Source organism: Astatotilapia calliptera, chromosome 4, assembly GCF_964374335.1.
Source record: "Astatotilapia calliptera chromosome 4, fAstCal68.1, whole genome shotgun sequence".
NCBI classification, from domain to species: domain Eukaryota; kingdom Metazoa; phylum Chordata; class Actinopteri; order Cichliformes; family Cichlidae; genus Astatotilapia; species Astatotilapia calliptera.
In genome coordinates, this window is record NC_137425.1 from 34019322 (window position 1) to 34040155 (window position 20834).

The window sequence follows — 20834 nt, forward strand, 5'->3', positions numbered from 1 at the left end:
TTAACCTGTGATTTTTAAACACTGAAATGGAAAATCAGGTTGTCTGCATACAAAAAGCTAAAGACGCCTGGGAAATAGAGACACTAGAGTTTCTAATAGCGTCCAAGAGAAGTGTGCTTGGAGAGACGATAGCTGACTGCAGCCTCAAGATGGCAGTGATGTAGAAGCACATCACTTATGCTTTGGTATAACTGACTAGACAAGCACTGCTTGTCCTGGCTGAACAGTTGAGTTGGGGTTGCTGTAGTTCAGTTCTACTAATTGGAAGGTTTGCAGTTCAATACCAAGCTGCTGCAAAATACTTAGCCTCCCCCCCGAGGATGTAATATTAAAGTGAATACACGTGCTGATTTCATCTCTTTACATGAAAGAACATTTACTTTTCCAGGAGTCACATTAGTGACTTGTAGCTTTAGGCTTAGTAGACGACTCACACATTGACAAATCCAAACACATTTGAGGGTAATACTCTTAAATGTGTAAATGTAGTGCTCAAAGAAAACAGGGAGCACCACAGCAGAGGTCATTCATGTCTGTCACACACAGGACGTGACAGTGAAAAGTGTGGAGACACTGCACACCTGAAGTTTAGCCGATTGTGTTGCGCTGACACTCAGGTCCTTTTGAAGTGTCGTATATTGATTCAATTGTCCAAAACACAAACATACAAAGAATGAAAAATGCTCCTTGTTATAAGAATGCAAGATTCATTTTGATTTGGTTGTGCGCTGAATTTTTAACATTCTCAACTGTCATTTGAATGTAGAGACGTCTGAGTTACAGAGATAATGAATGAGAACCACACGCTTTAATCCATTTAATGTATGAATCCAGACATTTATTTGGATATTTCACAGTAAAAACCAAACATTTGTTAGAGATGACAAAGGCTTTGCCACATTTAGATGCACTAAAGGTCAGATTTGCTGTTAGTTCTTCATATGTGAGACTCTTTTGCAACAATTAGCAGTTTGCTCGCGTAAGCATACTGCAGGTAATGCTGAGTGATGGAGAAGGCTCGGCAGGTTGCCCGAGTGTACGGCTCTTCAAACCAAAACAAAAAGTCACACCCTAACCTCGAGTGTTTTTATTAACACCTTGAGGGGTAAATGCTGGGTTTTATCCCCCAAACATGTAGACTGCTCACTGCCTGATGTCAGATCACATCTGTAGCTGGTGCTACAAAGTGTGCAAACATGTTTCCCCTCTCTAAGCCTTTCTTCTCTTAAGCATCTCCAGATACATCCCCAGGGACTTCTGAATAGAGTCCTTGGTGATGAACTTGACAAAGTTATTGACATCAGCCTCTCTGTTAGCCGCCAGCTTGTCTATGGTTGGCTTCCTCATCATGGACTTTGTGAGCTGTCTGGCGTGATCTGCAAATGAAACAAATGCACATGTAAGGAAGCTGTGCATTCATATACAATTTCTTCTATGAATACTGACATGGGCTTCAATTCATTGCAAAATATATTCAATTGCAGCACTATTGTGGAGCACCTTTTATTTCTTATGTGGGAAAGTGACATTTCTAACAGGTGCTGAAAGCTTATGCTCTTTCTCTGCCTCCTGCACATCCTGCCAAGTACCAGGATGTACTAAATACTGCTGTACAGATGGAAATACACCCATATCGACACTTCTGAGGTACGAGGTTACATCTCCCTACATGCGGGTTCGTGGCACCTCACCTTAAAACAAACATACACTGATAGCAGCTCATTTTTTTCCTACCTGCCTTGGAAATGTTACCTGCAATTTTATTACCCAAATGGTAAATGGACTGGTTCTTATGTAGCGCGTTTCTACTCATCTGAGCGCTCAAAGCACTTTACACAACTTGTGCAATCACCCATTCGCACAAGCACATCTTTCTAAGTGCTTCATAGCTAATGTTCACACACATTCAGAGCAATTTGGGGTTAGTATAATAATAATAATAATAATAATAATAATAATAATAATAATAATAATGGATACTTTATTGATCCCCATGGGGAAATTACTTGTTTTTCTCTGCATTTGACCCATTCACTCAGTGAAGCAGTGGGCAGCCCACTAAGCAGGCGCCCGGGGAGCAGTGTGTAGGGACGGTACCTTGCTCAGGGGTACCTCAGGGTAGCCGTTAAGTGGATTCGAACCGCCGACCTTCCGATCATGGGGAGACCACTTTACCTACTGAGCTATCCCTGCCCAAAGATATTTGGCACATAGACCAGGGGAAGCCAGGAGTCGAGCCACCAACCTTCCGATCAGTGGATGACCTGCTCCACCACCTGAGCTACACAAATAAATCTACTTTAAATAAAACATCATTTCCTTGTCTTTGATAGTGTGCAGGAACCCTGGTTTTACTCCCCATGATGCAGTAGACTGCAGAACTACCTTGAACAGCAATAAAGTCGTTATTGACTGCACGACTTTCAGTCTCACATCGTCGGAGGAGTTTTGGCCAGTTTGTCTTTATAGTGCGACTCCAGCTCATTGAGGTTTGGGGAGAATTCTTTCATAAGGTCGCAGCATTTCAATCCAGCTGACGTCTGGACTTTGACGGGGCCACTGCAAAACCTCGATTCTTTTCATTTCCAGCACGTCTGTTGTAGGTTGGCTGCTGTGAAGGGATCGTGGCACAATTTGGGCAAAGCTTTCGATATTGGATAGATGCATGACGTGCTTATGATCGACTCACTGACTGCACCATGCAACATTATGTTCAAACGTTTCCGCTTTGGTGTCAAATGAGTCATGCTTGTCTGGTCTTGAAATGTTGACAAGTGCTAACATGCTAACTGAGCCTGTAGTCTCAGACATGTAGCTCGTTTTGTTTGTTGTAGAGTGTTGTAGTTCGACCTTGTGAAGACCGTGGAATTAACCACCTGAATACTCCAAAACCTCAACGTGCCAAAACGTCTGATTTTACAGAGGTGATCACACATTTCCATCTAACATCTGTTTGACTGAAAAAAACCCACAGCAGCATTGAGATAATAGGACGACCGTTTAAACTTTGTTCTAGGTTCTCCTGTGTTGATTATGACACATATGAGCAGCACAGCAGCGAAGAGGACAGACGGAGACATTTTTACCTTGACTTCAAAATGTGGTCAAATGACCAAAGAGCTGTCAGACTTTTTACTTTATCTTGAATAGAAACAAGATTAGAAATCTTGACTCAGGTGAATCTTTTTGGCAGCAATAACCTGACATACACATGAACATATTGTGCAGACCAAGTTGCAGCACCACAGGTGGAAAAAATGACAAGTATAACTGATGTTTAGTATACCTGGAATAGCCAACCACTTGGTCATGGTCTCTGTGGCTGTAGTGAGGACCTGGTCTTCATGCACCAGCTGGTCCACCAATCCTATCTTCAAGGCCTCTGCAGGGCTGTAGAGCAGCCCCAACTGTAGGGCCATCTCTGTGGCCCGATGTCCGACTGTGCTTACCATAGTGTCCTTAAACCTGCAGGAGCAGTTTTACAGTGACAAGACAAAACAAAGATGGGTGTGAAATGTTAATAAAACAGTTTTTAAACTGAGAAGTTGTATTGGTTTTAGGGGCTTTGGCACAAAATTATACAAACCCCGATTCAAAAAGATGAACCGCAGTGAGACTGAAATGAGTTCTTTGTTTTTATCTCCACAACATGAGCAGCGGCGTTACAGCGCAGGAGAACCATGCAAGAAGAAGCTAACTGCAAACCTCTCGCATTCACTGAGCTTAAATGAGACTAATGCATGTAAACTGTGTTTCTACCTTGCTGCTGGTACTATCAATTATTATTGTAATTAGTGTTGGTGTAATTTCTTACCAAAAAGGTGCTACAATGCCGAGCTTGGTCTCATTGAGACCGATGCTGTAACGAGGGTTATCCGCCATTATTCTGTAGTCACATGTCATCGACAGCAGGCAGCCTCCTGCAGGACTGGAGCCCTGGGTGACGAGTAACGAGAAGCCCGCAAGCTTATTTCAGTGTGTTTGCCCCCCAGAATGCACCACTCTGTCCTTGTGTGAGGTGCAGACAGTGTGGAGGTAGGTGCTGCGTTGTTCTATACGTACATTGACTGCTGCTATAGTGATCATGTTGGAGCCATAGAACTTGAGCCACATCTCTTGCACAGCTTTCCAGAACTCCGCACAGTGCTCTGGACTCTTCCCATACATGTCCAAGATGTCCAGCCCGGCTGAGAACACCTTGGGCTGGCTCTGGATTTCAGGGTAAAACACATCCAGAAGCTAAACCCGCTGGATAAACTGTCATTATACTTAGCATGTTCAAACTTCAGCTGTGGAACTGTAAACATGAAAGACTTCACTGTAACACAGATGTTAGTCCATCTGCACAAAGCTGCTTTAACTGTACCGAGGTGACGACGAGGCCTCTGCAGCTCTTGTCCATCTCCAGCTTCTCAAGAGCAATGCAGACATCAGTGAGAAACTCTAAACTAAGACTGTTGACAGGAGGACTCTGCATGTGCATCACTGCCACACCTGCAGAGACAGAGGCCATGATCATTCACTTGAATGCTGCAGTGATTGCTGCGCCAGGAAACCTGCGATGGAGATTTTGCATGCTTTGTGTCTGCTGATGATGGCAGCTGAGGTCACACTGGATTAAACTCAAATTAGTGATCCCTGAGAGGAAAGACAAACAACCTGAGCGATCGCCGGCCTGCTGCACTTTGCATCCGACTAATTAAGTCAATGGGGTGAGAGGATATTGATTCATACGGGTGTATCCACCCGCTAAGGTGCTTTAACACTTTAATTGGACTGACAGTGATGTGAGAAACTCACCTCAGCGGTCTCCCAGAGGCTTGGCTCTGCTCTGGATGTGGTGAGAGGAGGGGCTTTGGGGGCCACCACGCTGATAAATTCTTTTCTACTTTAATCGCCCACGTTATTGGATTTCACTCTACACGGCACTGCGGACATCAATATCAATGACACAGCCCTATAAAAGTGTGGGAGAAGCTCCTAGCCTCAGTAAACACTTTCCTGATGACTTTATGGGCTCAGTCAGTCATCGCAGCACCAGATCCACATATTTGATTTGCCAGGTTTTTTTGCCCCTCCCCCCTCTGTCTCCTCGCAGTCAGACTGGGAGGCGAGTAATATATAAGATGCTATTTATTATAGCATAATAAATATACTAACATTGTTTTTCTGATGGAGAAGAAGATTTTATCGAAGTGTATTACACCTCCCTGGGTTGGTTAATAGCCTTGAGCATCAACTGTTGTTTTAAATATTCACACAGTTGCTTTTTTGCTGGGTTTGCATTATCCATCACGCTGCTCTAAGCTTGCTACGCGCCTCAGCTTTTAAAAATGCTCCTTTTATGCTGGACAATAACTTTTATTTAATTTCATTACAATGCAGCTTTGGTGAGTCACAGGTATTTCTGTTGTGGCTGCCCTTGATGTAATTTGGCTTCTTCTAGTCCAGCAGACGGACTCCAACTCCCCCTGGTGATCGTGGTGCTCGCTCAGCTCCGAGCTGAACATGCTACAGCTGGAGAACTGCCTCATGTGCCAGCTGGAGTTAAACAGGGGGAGTTAATGTCTGTGGGACAAGAGACTTACAGGCAGAGCCAGCTGAATTTTCCACACATCTGTATTTACATGACCTTCCCCTACATATTTAGAACAACTCACTCACAGTTGTACTTCACGTCTCATTTACAAAGCATCCTTTCACCTGCACAGTCGTATTAGCAAAATGCTCACCTGAGCTCTGGTCAAAATCCACTTTGATCTTCTGTGAGGTGGAGCTGCTGCTCCGCTGAGCAACAAGCGCAGGAGCCCTGCGAGCAGCAGCATGACCGCTGCAGGAGAGCTGGGACAGAAGACCTGCACAGGAACACAGCACACTGGCTCAGTTCAAAGTCATCGGTCACAAAGCAGCAACACACACATTCAAAAGACAGGAAACAGCCATGTAGCATACTTATTATAGAACTTGATATAATACGTATCAATGTGCAGTCGTGTTAATAGTTTGAAGAGATCCAAGTTGAAATGATGCACGAAAACATTTTTTTCTTTCGCTAATGAACAGAAAAACAGTTTCTCATGAGCTTTTGTTTCCGGAGCCTCTGTGACAGACAGCTAAAGCTAACAGCTGGCATGCAGCACATAACAAACACACGCTTCTTTACACGTTCAGCCTCGTATTCGCTCTCAGCTCCCGTGTTGTGGGTGAGTGGAGTTGCACACACCGACATAAAGAGACAAGCGCTGCGACCTTTGCTCCAGTTTCTGCAGCGCACCGTCGGCAGCAGGAGCTCGGTGTGTTGTGAGGAAATAGAGACGCACAAACTCGGACTTTCTCCCCCCGAAACTCCCAAACCTACCTGTTAAACCCGGCTTGGTCCTCAAACATGCCCTCAAAGCCATTTTCATTCGCTCAGACAGTCACGTCCTCCCGTTCTCGTCTTTAGCGTCTGGTCTTCTTCACCGGGTCTTTTAGAAACAGGCTTTTAGTTTGACTGTGTTGTGACGGAATAGCGCCACCTTCTGGTTGGCTGGCTTCATGATTTTCAATCCTGCCAAAGAATCTCCTCCTCAGTAATTTATTTAGTTTTTTTTTTTTGCTTCTTGAGCCACCAGTCATCTCTTCATGTTTTGTAAGAAAAATATAAAATAAGTGCAGCCATTTAAGCAAACATGCAAATACAGTATATGAGGCAAAAACCGAGTTTGCGCAATTTAGTTAGTTAATATTTGGTGTGAGGCCCTTTATCCTCCAACACAGCCTGAACTCTCTTAGGCAGCTTTCTTGTTGTTTCTTCAGGAATAGTTCCTCTATCCAGGTCTTTTTTTCTGCATTGGCAGTGTGTTTGGGATCATTGCCCTGATGAAAAAAATTAAGGCTTAACCAATCAGACACTTTTCAGATGGTATTGCATGGTGGATTAAACTCTGATAGTACTTTTCTGAATTCATAATCCCATCAGTTTTGATATGAATGCACAACACCACAGGTTCAAATGCACAGAACTGTGCTTTACTATTTGCTGGTTTATTCCTGTTTCTTGAGGACATGACTTCCAGATGCTGTTCATCTGCTGTACATGGGTTTTCAGTCCCGTCACTTCTTCTTTTGTCCTCCACTTGTCCAGTTTCTTCAGACTTTTTGAGGACATGGTGCACATCATCTCGAGATATACATATGATGAGTTTTTACTCGTCTGGATTGTTTTTCTCAAAGGTAATCCTTCTTCCTGCTGCCATGCCTTTTGATTGTGGGTAACTATAGTATTGGTACTGTTCATCCATATATTCATAAAGTGTCACAGACTACAGAAAATCACTCCTATAATTTGCCTCACTGCTCTTGTGCTCCAGTCAGTCATACTCTCTTCATTTAGACCGATGGCCGACTGACTCCAGGAAACACAGGTGATCCACAGAAGCAAGACAGGAAAAACAATCAAAACATTGAGCTCAGTCTAATTAACAGACCGACATCTATACCAAAATAAACAACAGAAACTCATCGTGTGATCAATAATCACACACCCCACTGATAATGTTTGCGAGCCGGGTATAGTGAAACGAGGGATAGAGAACCCAGGATTACCAACTAGCCAACATCCCTGATGCTCAAAGAAACCCTGTATCGTAAATCACCATATAATCAATGAAAAATACAAGGTACTTAAAAGCTACTTTTTGTATATTTCTGATCTCCAAACTAGCTAAAAACCTTCAAAATGAAGTAAAGCTATCAAATAATCCAAAAATGTTCAAAAAATCTGTTTTGTGTTGAAGAGACATCAACTGAAGTTGAACTAGAGCGGGGCTGTACTTCTGTGCAAGACCAATTTGTACAAAAACATAGTACATCACATTAATGTAATTCATTATTTAACCAGGCAAGTCACTGAGAAGCATTTTTATTTACTATGGTGACCTGGGAAAAGGAAATCCCGCCCCCAGAAGAAATGGGGGCAGGGCTTTAAAAAATACAGCAGCAGACATCTGAAAACATGCCTGCTGGTAAAACAATGCTTCCTTTGGGGGATTTGGATAAGCATAAGAGAATAGATGGATTAAGAAAGTCCCTTTAAGGACATTATGAGCATCATGTAGATGTACTTTAATTCCATCCTCTTCTGCTTATCCAAGTCAGGGTCATGGGGGGCAAGGAGCCTATCCCAGCTGCCATAAGACCCTGGACAGGTCACCACTTTGTCACACGGCTAACACAGAGAGATTATTCATGCTCACATTCACACCTACCACCATTTTCAAATTAACCTAATCCCAATAACTGCATGTCTGGACTGTGAGCGGAAGCCAGAGTACCACACAAACATGCAAACCCCTGCACGGAAAGGCCAAAGCCAGGACCTTCTTGTTGTGCCACTGTGCTATCTATTTTATGGTCAGTTGATATAAAATTGTATTTATGTAAACTGCTTCAAGTTTTTGTCTATCGAGAAAAGAACACATCATAGACATCATTTTATTGTAGAAGTACTGTGTGGCTGAAACAATTGTTTTCATCGCCAAGTCTGACAGCTAGAAAAACAACCCATTTCCATTCTGCCGGCAACTGACCTGAGCAATGATACGACTTCCTTTAAAACCAAATTATCTCTATGAGCTTCAAAAGCTCATAAGATGGCTCATCCCTTCCAGAAGCGTTTTTTGCTCTAGGCAAAACCACCAACAAAGTCACCAAGCTCCTTACACATGCACATTTCACCCACAGATAACTGTTAACCCTCTGAGGTATAAATCATCATCACTGACTAACCCTGACCTAATTTTTTTATATACTCATTGAATTGTTCTTACAAGTCTTTGCAAACAGATGACGAAAAAAAAAAATAACTCTAGCAAATATCAAAGACTTCCTACCCAATAGGTAGAGCAGGTCATCTACTAACTGGAAGGCTGGTGGTTCAAACCCTGGCTGCTCCAGTCTGCATGCCAATGTATCCTTGGGGAAGATACTCAAACACAAGTTGCTCTTTGATGAATTGGAGAACATCTATCATTCCATGTTCAGAGATTTTTAAGTGCTTCTGTAAATGAGTGAATGAGGCAGGTTATATAAAGCGCTACATAAGAACGCTTACTGTTTACTGTTAGGATTAGGTTTAGACTGCAGACAGAGCAATGGCGTAAACATCCAGATCCAAAAACCCGAAGAGGAGAGTCCTGGCCCCTAGCCCTGCCAGTGTAGCAGAAATGATGAGGATGATGATGCAGCAGCAGCCGTTCTTCTCTGCGTGAGTAGCTTAATGTTGTTCGTGTGTAATTTACGTTGAGTAGGCTAACCACGTTATTACATTAATGCACGTAAGGTGAACTAGCAAACATCATCATAGCTACATGCGGCTGTCCTCTTGTTTGATGGCAGATACTCCCTTCACCCTGGCCAAAAAGGCTAAAATGACCAAAGAAAAAGTGGAAAACAGTTAAACATGAGAGGTTTTTGGACAAAGTTTGTGTTTTTTCCATTGTTTAAGCACTGCTTCCAGCCAAGAGTGATACCATATATGCTCCATAGCTGCAGAAAAGGCTAACATTGTTATCTTTTTACAAAAAAACAGCTGAACATGAGAGGTTTTTGGACAAAGTTTGTGTTCTCCATTCTTTAAGGACCGGTTCGAGCACCGTTTAAGCACCGGCACAGTTTCAAAAGTACCGGTTTCGGATAAAACCTAAATGATACCCATCTCTAGTCTTGCCCAAGGACACAACGACCGAGACTGTGCGAGCCGGGGCTCGAACCGGCAACCTTCCGGTTACAAGACGAACTGCCAACTCTTTGATTGTTTGGGATCACTTGGATTATCAACAAAATGTCCATCCATCTATCCGCTTATCCTTTTCAGGGTCGCAGGGGTGCTGGAGCCTATCCCAGCTGTCATAGGGCGAGAGGTGGGGTACACCAGTCTGTCGCAGGGCCAACACACAGGGACAGACAACCATCCACACTCACATCCACACCTATGGGCAATTTAGATTTTTCAATTAACCTATCCCCACAAACAAAATCAACAAAATGTGAAAAATGTTATAATTGCTCATGAATTAATTATGCTTCTTGAGAAAACCTTGTTGTATGAGATGACAGTGATATTTTCCATGAGAATATTTGTGCCAAGTTTGAAAACATCACCTTATGACCATTGTGATACATTGTGTTCATGAGTCTTCGTGTTTTATGGCCTCCACCTTTAAGTACAAATTAAAAACTGCTCCAAATAAGGACAGTGATTTGTACATAGTTATGAGACAGAAGTAAATGCTTAGACAACATCTTTGAGTAAAATACATGAATGTATTGTCCTGTTAGGGACCAAGCTGAGCTAACAATCCAAGAGGTTTTTTTAAAACTCAGAAAGTTATTTCTTTTAGAGCTTTAAATTTCCACTTCAGAACTATAAACAGTCACGAGAAAAATAAAGTTTGTCACAAACGAAGAACAACCGTTCTGTATCTGTAACAATCAAGAGAATGAACCTGGTTAACTGATAATCAGCGACTGTGAGCGCACCTATAAAAGCAGAACGTTTGGCAGTTTGCTGGTTTGAAACATTCAGGTATTAACACAATGCCACAATCGTCCCAGGTGTGGACATCTCATCAAATTCACCCCAAGCTCAGACTGTGAAATACTCGGACAAACTCCAAAACACCCAGGAGATACATCGCCAGAATCAGACAAGTTCTGTCAAGCGACACTGCAGAGGTTCTTGTCCATGCATTTGTGTCTTCCTGCATTGATTATTGGCCTACCAAAGAAAAGTTTTAGAGGTCTACAGATGGTGCAAAATGCAGCTGCTCGCATTTTAACAAGAACTGGGAAATTTGAGCACATTACCCCTCTGCTGAGATCTCTGCATTGGCTACCTTGTCAGGTTCTCGTGCTCTCCGATCTCAGGACTCTGGCCTTCTAAAAGTTCGTGCCTGTTTCTGTGGAACAACCTCCCTCAAGATATTCAGCAGGCTGCTCTGTGGAGGTTTTTACAGCTAAGTTGAAGACACATTTGTTCATCCTACATGTCTTAATTCTGTGGCTTTTAGTTTTTACATTTTTATTGTTTTTAACTTGTCTTGTGTCTCTTACCTGTGTTGCTATGTATCACTTTTATTTTATTTATCCCTTTAGTTGTACAGCACTTTGTTTGAAAGCACTTTATAAATAAAGTTATTATTATTATTATTATTATCTCACAGGCCTCGATTAACGTGCTGAATGCGAATATTCATGACAGCACAATTAGAAAAAGAACACGAACTTCTCATAATGGACGAGTTGTACGAGAAAGCCTCTTCTGACTGAAACGGCCATCAGAGAAAAGGTTTACAAAGATACATCTGAACAAGAACAAGGTGTCCTGAAACAAGTTTGATTTCATTACGACATGAAACAGCCGGTGGCATCTTAGGAAACATCAGGTGGCGTAGTGTAAAAGAGGTATGTTGTGCGCAGGGTGCTGTACACAGTAAGACATGAGAGAGAGAGAGAGAGAGATGGTAGGTGTGTAAGTCACGGCCAAGGCAGACGTGTGTGCGCAGCAGCGATACATGACACGCCGAGGCTCAGTCAGTGAGTATTTTAGGTTATAACTGTGTTTTTGCATGTGGCTAATTTTTCAATCTGAAAATGCTAATACAAAAAATATGTATGTTTTTGTTGTTGTTGTTTTCATTGATATTATTTGTTCCACATGGTAACAAAAGTATTGCTTGGAGAAACGGACCATTACAGTCAGTGTTGAATATGCATGTCCCCATATTTGTATACTGGTTTTCTTGATGTTATAAAGTTGTGACTTTGGAGCTAGGGCCGATGTAAACACTGGTGTGTACTCTATAATGTTGTTGTTAACCTTTAATTTAACTGTACTCACTTACATCGCCAACACTTTGTCTTGTAAACCCGTCTAAATGTGTTTTTTCTTCGTTCCAACTGGACTGTTTCTCTCCCCTGAACATCGCTGTCAGCGTCGGCTGCTATCGAGCGCCATAGGAAATCCATCAGCGTGCGTCACCTCTGCACCCTGTAACCCGGGGGACATACTCCGCTGCTTTTCCTGCTGTCACTTTTCTTGTCGATGCCCACCCTTTCCCCCCTCGCACCCCACCCATCATGGATTTGATGGATGTAGACGGGGGCCGTGGCTGTGGAGAAAAAAACTGCGGCCTTACGTCCGGCTTCCCGGAGGACTGCTCCAACCAAGAGTGCCACTGGGAGGAACCTATGTTTGGACTGATTGAATTAGGTGGGTAAACACAGTTGTAAAAGTAGTCTTAGAAATAAAATAATAAAAATAAAAACCTGCAGCTACAGCGCATCTTTCTCTTTAGAAAGAAAAAGAACAAATTGTTGATTGAAGGAAATTGTGGTATCTGAATATTTCAAAGTCATATTTTCTCTTACGTTCCATTGGTGTTAAAGTAGTTTGGGTGTATAATGCTGTTTTCTGGGTGATGCTGAGTACTGCTTGATTCACTCCAGGAACCTGATTTGCTCTGTACATGTGGTTTTAGGCTAAATAAAAGGATTGGTTTCATGGGTTGTGCAACTCACATCTAAGCAACTCATCAGCAGTGGATTGTGTTGTGAGATGTTCGTGCAAGCTTGCATGGTTACATGTCCCTGTTAGTTAAATTTGTCAATATCAGTAGTAAACTTTATCTGATGTAAACATGGCACAAGGCACTGAAATCTAATGCCAGAGGCTCGTTTGCTTATCTTAACATATAGCAGGGGTGTCAAACTCAAACACACAGTGGGCCAAAGGTCAAAACTGGAACAAAGTTGCGGGCTAACGTTAATATTTATTGAAATATATTTATTCCTCCAGATTTAAGAATGAATCTTTTCTTATGGACTCAAACACGTTTTGCTGAAAAACTGAATATGCAACAAGCAAAGCTTAATACTAAACAATATATATATTAGCTGTATAATACCAGTAGGCCAGCTCTAATAGTAATTTGGTATGGCTTCATGGGCCAAATGTAATTAGGCTGCAGGCCAAATTTGGCCCGCGGGCCAGAGTTTGACACCTATGACATATAGGGTTTCCTTTTCTTTTCTTCTTTTTTTGTTTATTAGCTAGCACTCTCCATTTCCACTTTTTGTGTCCAGAGCGTATATAAAAGTGTATATAACAAGAAACACCACACATGGTTATTGAAGTTGTGTTTTGAAAGCTCAAGCTGATGTTTTAAATCCAGACTTTACAAGCAGGGGGCCTGACCTGAATGTCAGTCTGAGGGACACTGCAACCTTAGCCAGTGTTGCCAACTCCTCATTAAGGAAAATCGCTATTGGCTTAAAGCTAAACGATGTCATCGCCTAATTTGCACAATTGGTCATGCTAACGTCATTGTAACCTATGTTGTAGGAGAGAAAAATAACATCGTGGAAGAGACATAAAGTGAGTAAAAAATGCAGTTAGAGTTTATTTAGAACTACAAATTAAATTTCTTTTAGCAATTATTGTTTTTTAATGTCACAATTCCAACCCTGCTCCTTTACCCGGGCTTGGACCGGCTGTGATCCGAAATAGGCGCTCTGGTGGAGGTACTCTGTGTGTGTTTGTGTGTTTATTAGTAGTTTTAAACCTTGTGATCCACAAAACAGCATAAGAGTAAAAGAAGAACTGACTGCGTTACAGTCAGTGCGGGAGCAGCGGCTTCGCTCATGTGCGATTCATTTGCAGTTTGGACGCATAGGGGTGAAAATCACCTGCTGGGGGAGGACTATCCTCCGCCCGTGAGCACTTTGGCACGGGCGAGGTGCCCACGGCAGCACCGCTGCTTGTTGTGAAAAGTCGCTAAGTTGGCAACACTGGCCTTATCATTGACTGGTTTTATTTTCTCCTTGTATGCAGTCAGTGATAAGGAAAGGGGGGCAACTCTTCTAAGAAATAAAAGGTCTGACTCTAATGACGTCCTTATTAGAGTCAGAAGCCTTTCCAGGTATTTCACATGTTGCTAGCCTGTGAAGCCTGTGTTTCCAGGCAGATCCACCCTGCATTCTCCTTGTCGTTTTCTCATTATATCAAGCAGGCAGCGGTGGTAATATGAGGACATGATTCTAGCTACACTCTTTGTCTAGTATCTGGAAATGTTGATCCTTTTTATTATCTGTGCTGAAAAGGCATGTCCACCTTTATGTACAGTCTATGGTTGGTGCTAAGCTAAGCTAACCAGCTGCTGGCTATAGTTTCATTGAATTATTTGTAAAGAAATCTATACAATATGTAAAAAAAATACACACACACACACACACACACGCATATATATACATATATACAGGGCTGCACATAAGTTGTCCGCAGGTGCGCATGCGCTGTCAAAATAAAAGACGCGCACCACATAAGAAATTGCGACGCGCGTTTGCGTACATAAGATTTTCTGGAGGAGGACAGAGTTTGTTTAGAACTCTTAAAGATGTCGAAGAAGCTCCTTTAAGCAATTACTTTGGTTTTCCTCCACCTCCAAACAAATGTCAGGAGTCCGAACCACAAAAGAAGCGCGTATTCTCGGAAAAGTGGTTGCAGGAGGTGAGCTGGCTTCAAACAAATGATGAACGCACAGAGATGTGGTGCCATGAAAATCCCACTCTAGCGGACAACTTCTTATCTGGTGCACGTTTTTTATTTTGACAGCGCATGCACACCTGCGGACCACGTATGTGCAGCCCTGTATATATGTACATATATGTGTGTGTGTGTGTGTTATGTATATGAGGAAGATAGATGGAAACAGATCAAATTGAGATCTGATAAAAACAGATAATTATTTCTTCTTGCAGTGTGCGTGACTGTGATTTACATCCCCCTGATGTTATTTGGCCTCCTGGGAAATATACTAACAATTCTGGTGGTTTGGCTGCGTCCACACATGAGAACCTCCACCTACCTCTACCTGAGCAGCATGGCTGTTAGTGATCTGCTGATACTCCTGCTGCTGCCTCTGGATTTATATAAGGTATCTACTGACACAGTGCATATTTTGTAATGCATGCTTGCTTTACTTTGGCCTGAACACCAGACCTACAGCCACGTTGTGGCACTAAGCAATCAGATCATGATGTTAGTTAGGTTTAGTCGAGTCACAGAAAATCACTCCATTGGGTGAACAAAGCAGGCACAATAGATTCGCTTCCTGTTTGTGTTTTCTAGTAATTGTTTAAAGATGTTATTGTTGCCTTCCCCTCAGGGGGACCCCTGCCTCTAAATTAAATCTTGTTACATTGAAAGCTAGTGTCACACTTAGAGAAATCTTAAATCACTCTTCTATCGCAGGCTTGGCACAATCACTTTAAGTATGTGGATAAATAACAAGTCATATTTTTGTTAGTTGCATGGGTTTTTATCATATTCCTTGTGCAGCGTAACTTAATTAACACAAGCAAAGACAGATCTGGCCTTTGATTCTGTAAGACGCCAAGAGCTTGAAGAACAAACGTTACAACTAACCCATATGTTGCCACAATAATAAAGAGCCCTAATAAGTTTTTAATTTTTCTTTCATATATATTGTCAGAATGGCAGACGCTCAGTAAAACATGGTTTACATAACGAGGTCTGTGTACGTACAAACTCAAAGACAGGCTTCAGACTGAGCTGAGCACTGAATTTCCAACAGTTTCTTTGTACTTATATAGCCCCAAATCACAGCAACAGGTGCCTCAAGGTGCTTTATATTGTAATGTAAAGATCCTACAGTGGAGAAAATGGAGACAACCCTAAAAATCAGACAACCCTCTATGAGCACACAATTTTGGTGCTAGTAGGAAGGAAAAACTCCCTTATAACAGGAAAGAAACCTCCTGCAGGAGCTGGCTCAGGGAGGAGAGGCCATCTACTGTGACTGGTTGGGGTGAGGGGAGGAAGGCAGCACTCTGTTAATAAAGTAGTTTTCAGAATGTTCATTTAAACTAAGCAGCTGAGTTAATATTAAATACTTGTTCTTATCTGAGTCTGTTGACATGCTATGCACTGCTCACATATTCTTTACAGGTTAAAAAAGGTATAAAATGCAATCAGAGGAAAATAATTGTTCTGTCTCTCCAAGCTCTGGAGGCCCCGGCCCTGGCCCCTGGGAGACCTTGCCTGTAAGCTGACTATGTTCCTCTCAGAGTGCTGCACCTTCTGCACCATCCTCCACATCACCTTCCTCTCCCTGGAGAGATACCTGGCAGTCTGCTGGCCGATCACAGCCAAGACAGTAGTGACACGGCGCAGAACCCGGGCCATCATAGGCTGCCTCTGGCTGAGTGCGGCTGTGAGTGCCGCACCAGTGCTGGTCATGGTTGGAGTGGAGGACGTTGGACGAGAAGACCTCGGGCTCATCCAATGGAAAGAAGACGGGGGGTGGACAGGCAGGGAAGGAGATCAGGGAGGGTTTATGATGGGTGGAGGAGAAAAAGAAAGCAGACACATGGATGGAGGCCCAGAGGGAATAAAGTGGGGTGAAAAAGAGACAAAGAGTTGGGAGGAACGAGCTGGTGAACTGAAATGGATCGGAGAAAAAGTGGAGACAGAAACAGCAGAAGTAGATAACAGGCCACCGGAAGACAAAGGTGAAATGAAACTTGAAAAACATACAGTTGAACATGGAAGGGAGGGAGACGGAAAGATGGGATTAGAGGGAGAGCAGCAAAACAAAAAGGAAGACGAGGGAGGAGGACTGGACGGAAGCTCCAATGAAGGCCGTGGGGGAGAGACTGACAAGAGAGAGTGCCGCTGTACACATTTTGCCATCTCCTCTGGCCTGTTGTCAGCCATGATGATTCTCTCCAATTTGTATTTCTTGGTACCTCTCTGCATTCTGGGAGTGGTATATAGTCTGATTGGGCGCACACTGTGGCTCCGCCCAAAAAGCAGCCGTAGAGACCAGAGTCACAGGAACACTGTCAAAATGCTGGGTGAGGAAGCACACACACACACTATGCCTAAACCTAACCATAACCTAATAGTAACCCTGACACTAAAAGCATATTTTGAGCCTCAAAAATACCTTCAAACTTGTGGGGACGTGGATTTTATCCCCATAAAGGCTGTTGGTTCCCACAAGCATAGTAAACTTCCAATTTTTGGTCCCCACAAAGATATGTAAGCACACACACACACACACAATTTCAAATTCTTTTAAATTCTCACCAGTATGGCGGCCAGGTGAAAGACATGTTTTTTGTTTTGGGGGGGATATTCAAGCAGTTTTGTTTTTTGTTTTATTTACGTTGGTAGAGTTGTTGATGGGTTAGTTCGTTCTTGGAAGCCTGTCCGTCATGGAGCCGTATAGAAACAGCTTGATACAGAATGGAACCAAAGGGTCACAAACATCCAAAGATGAGCTTTCAAAAAGCCTGGAGAACTACTCCTGAAGACTGCTTCAAGAAATTAGACGAAAGCTGCCTGAGAGAGTTCATAAAGGCAGTCATACCTAATACTGACTCAGACGCTCATTCGACCTGTATTTCCATGTATGTTTGTACATGGTTACATTAATGGCTGTGCCTATTTTCCATTTTTTAAAACAACATATAAAAAAACTGAGGGGTGGGCAAAGACGTTTGCATACTGTAGTCCATGTAGTACGTGCTGTGATTGGTCAGGACTCGATCTGGAACGTTGGCGGTTCTGACTTAATGTTCTCATCTTTTTTTCTTCAGGAGTGATCGTCTTGGCGTTCGTCTTGTGTTGGCTGCCGTTCCATGTTGGTCGAACCATATTTTCTCTTTCTCTGGGCACTGGGACTGAGAGACAGGAAACTTACCTGGACACTAACTCCCAGTCAGACACTATCACGCATGTCAGCATGGACAGAAAAGATGTCACCATACCCACTGTTACTAACCCACCTAGCCACTTAGACCTGGACATAAACACTGAAACACTGTCCTTGCACTCTCATATCATGTCACACACAAAAGGGCGACATGAAAAGACCGACATACATAATGGACACACTCAAAATAAAAATGTTTCGGCTCATGTTATTAATACACAACCAGACAACAGAAACACACATAACCAACTGCAAAGAAGCACAAACACAATCACACACAGCCTGCAAAGTAAGCTATCAATTACCGTAAAGTCCCAACATGACAAACCTGAAACAGCGCCTCCCATCCCCACAACTGCCTATTCTGCAGCATCTACAGAGCTGCACTATGACCACACCTACAATGACACAGTCTTCAGCGACACATACGCACCCCCTGATACACACTTGTACTTTTTATATTATCTGTCTCAGTATTTTAATCTTGTGTCCTCCGTGCTCTTCTACCTCAGTGCCGCCGTCAATCCTTTATTGTACAACCTGATGTCTGCCAGATACAGACACGCTGTACGCAGCCTCATACGCACACAGTCTCACGCACAAGCTCGTCGCATGCACACGCTCACCGTGCACCACTCCACAACCACTTTGTGATGGCAAAAAACAAATGGATGCACCCACTGCAAGCAAAAAAGAGGAAACAATCAAACAAACCTCAATTTCTTTTCATTACAATGTGGTACTGTACCACAAATTGAGAATGTTGACATTTATTAATAAAAAATATTTTAGGCATAAATTAAAAAAGGCATATTAATGCTTATGCTTAGACCAATTCTAGCACAAGTAGTTTTAATTCTTTATGTAATTTATGTATAAGAAAACCTCCACATGAACTTCATATACTGGGCAAAAATATTGTGAATGGCATTTCATCAGTACATGGAATAGTTCATGCAATAATGCACAGGCTAAAACACATAGTCCAGTTTTAGCCTGTGCATTATTACATAGCCGGTTTGTTTCACCCAAAAAAATCTATGCACAATGAAAATACACTAAGTCTTTTATTTTGTCTAAAAATGAGTGATGCTAATTCAGTTAGACTTTTGGGCTAGATTTTTATATCCAGAGTCCGCTCGCATAGACTTCAGCCAAAGTCCAAATAAGCTGTGTCCAAATTCAGAGGCCGCATTTGTAGACCGATGACATCACAGCCAGGCGACGAAAGCTGCCCAAATTCAAAGACTCCGACAAATGCGTCCGACAAATGCGTCCTTCATTTCCCCAGATTTGAAGGATGGGTCAGTTGTATCCTTCGATGCCCAACCTGTCCCAGAATTCATAGTGCAGCCAATTCCAGTTTCCATCAACGGAGGCAGCTACTTAGTTTTAATATTCCTCTTTCTGGGTCACAAAATAAACTTTTAACATATTTTCAGGGAGAATGTAGCTGTGTAAACCTCAAATATCTGCTCGATTTATCAAGACATTGCATATTTGAAAAAGCGCTCCGACGTTTTCGGAGACGTCTGTTACCCACCAGCTCGATAGCTAGCCGGGGTTCAAGGCTCACTAGAGCAGGCGGAAACTCCCGGCACATCGTTTTCAGACCCCGCGGTTTTACACTACTCAGGTTAAACATGATACATAAGTCACTTAGACAACTTAAAAATGTTATTATTTGGCTTTTTTCAGTGTTTTATTTGTTCCTGATTAAATCTGTTTGGCTGAGATTAAAGTTATAGTTTTTACACAGCTGAATAAATGTCAAGCAGACAGCTGATTATCAGAAGTGTGAGATGCTGGAGAATTTACTCCAGTGTCCTGTTATATTTTAGGGAGCAAGGAGCAGACGGCTGATTTTATTAAACTCCACTGAGACAGCGGTGACACAAATCTGAAGGCTAGACCGTCCCATTTCACAGCCTCGCACTTCCAGCCTTCTGGGTCTTCGAAGGACCCGGCCTATGTTGACCGTGAAGGCCGGGTCCTTCGAAGGATGCAGGTCTTGAATTTGGACACAGCAATACTTTCACTCAGGAGCCATCATGGAATACTTCCAGGAACCTTGTCAAAAATCTTTTGGATTGGTTTTCCTAAAAATTCCATTTTCCTATCTTTACAATACAGTTAGGGCTGCCACAAACGATTATTTTGATAGTCGACTAATCAGATCATCATCCATTGGACGTAAAACGTACAGCTTATTGCACCAGCAGCATCTGCTCTTATATAACTATCATTAGCTTACAGCTTTAAGTGTTTGTGCTAACTAAAAATAAAGACAAGATGAGAGTTTATTGAATTTTAATGAAGTTTGCAGATTGTTTCGGTGAAGTTTAATAAACTCCTTGCTATCTAAAATATAACAGGACACCGGAGTAAATTCTGGAGCATCTCACACTTCTGATAATCAGCTGTCTGCTTGACGTTTATTCAGCTGTGTAAAAACTATAACTTTAATCTCAGACAAACCAATTTACTCAGGAACAAATAAAACACTGAAAAAAGCCAAACAATAACATTGTTAAGTTATCTAAGTGACTTATGTATCATGTTTAACCTGAGTAGCAAAAGACGGCGGTGGGTTTGAAAACGATTTGCCGGGAGTCCGGTGTTCTCACGGCTCTAGTGAGCCTCGCCCCCGGCTCGCTATCGAGCTGGTGGGTAACAGACGTCTCCGAAAACGTCGGAGCGCTTTTGAAAATATGTGGTGTCCTGATAAACTGAGCAGATATTTGAGGTTTCCACAGCTACATTCTCGCCTGAAAATATGTTAAACGTTTATTTTGTGACCCAGAAAGAATAATAAGAGTAATATTAAAACTAGCTAGCTGCCGCCATTGTTGGAAACTGAGGTGGGCCGCACTATGAATTCTGGGACACAGCTTCTTCTTCTTCTTCGGGGTTTAACGGCAGCTGGCATCCTTGTACATGCAGTGCTGCCATCTTCTGTTTCAGTCCGTTATTACACTCTTAAATCCTGCTACTTATTCCTGCGTCTTTTGGGATCTTACAAAGCTTCAAACGACGCGTCGACTATTAAATCAG

The 20834-nt window shown here is 42.5% G+C and overlaps 3 protein-coding genes across 3 annotated transcripts; 2 read left to right on the forward strand and 1 right to left on the reverse strand.

The window, feature by feature from the left end:
• Window positions 1-812: 812 nt before the first annotated feature.
• eci1 (enoyl-CoA delta isomerase 1) lies at window positions 813-6512 on the reverse strand. Its single transcript, XM_080300521.1, has 7 exons — window positions 6359-6512; window positions 5733-5855; window positions 4367-4494; window positions 4063-4209; window positions 3815-3936; window positions 3287-3465; window positions 813-1376 (listed from the first exon to the last, which is right to left on the reverse strand). Exons 1-7 carry the CDS (start codon window positions 6405-6407, stop codon window positions 1210-1212), a joined length of 915 nt encoding a protein of 304 aa, XP_080156647.1. The 5' UTR covers window positions 6408-6512; the 3' UTR covers window positions 813-1209.
• A 5583-nt stretch (window positions 6513-12095) lies between these two features.
• Window positions 12096-17763, forward strand: LOC113019953 (uncharacterized). The gene is made up of 3 exons (XM_080300522.1): window positions 12096-12253; window positions 14800-14975; window positions 16065-17763. The coding sequence occupies exons 1-3, from the start codon at window positions 12121-12123 to the stop codon at window positions 17106-17108; spliced, it is 1353 nt and encodes a 450-aa protein (XP_080156648.1). The 5' UTR covers window positions 12096-12120; the 3' UTR covers window positions 17109-17763.
• LOC145428488 (uncharacterized) lies at window positions 17248-20094 on the forward strand. Its single transcript, XM_080300700.1, has 2 exons — window positions 17248-17251; window positions 17665-20094. Exons 1-2 carry the CDS (start codon window positions 17248-17250, stop codon window positions 18432-18434), a joined length of 774 nt encoding a protein of 257 aa, XP_080156826.1. The 3' UTR covers window positions 18435-20094.
• The last annotated feature ends 740 nt before the right edge of the window (window positions 20095-20834 follow it).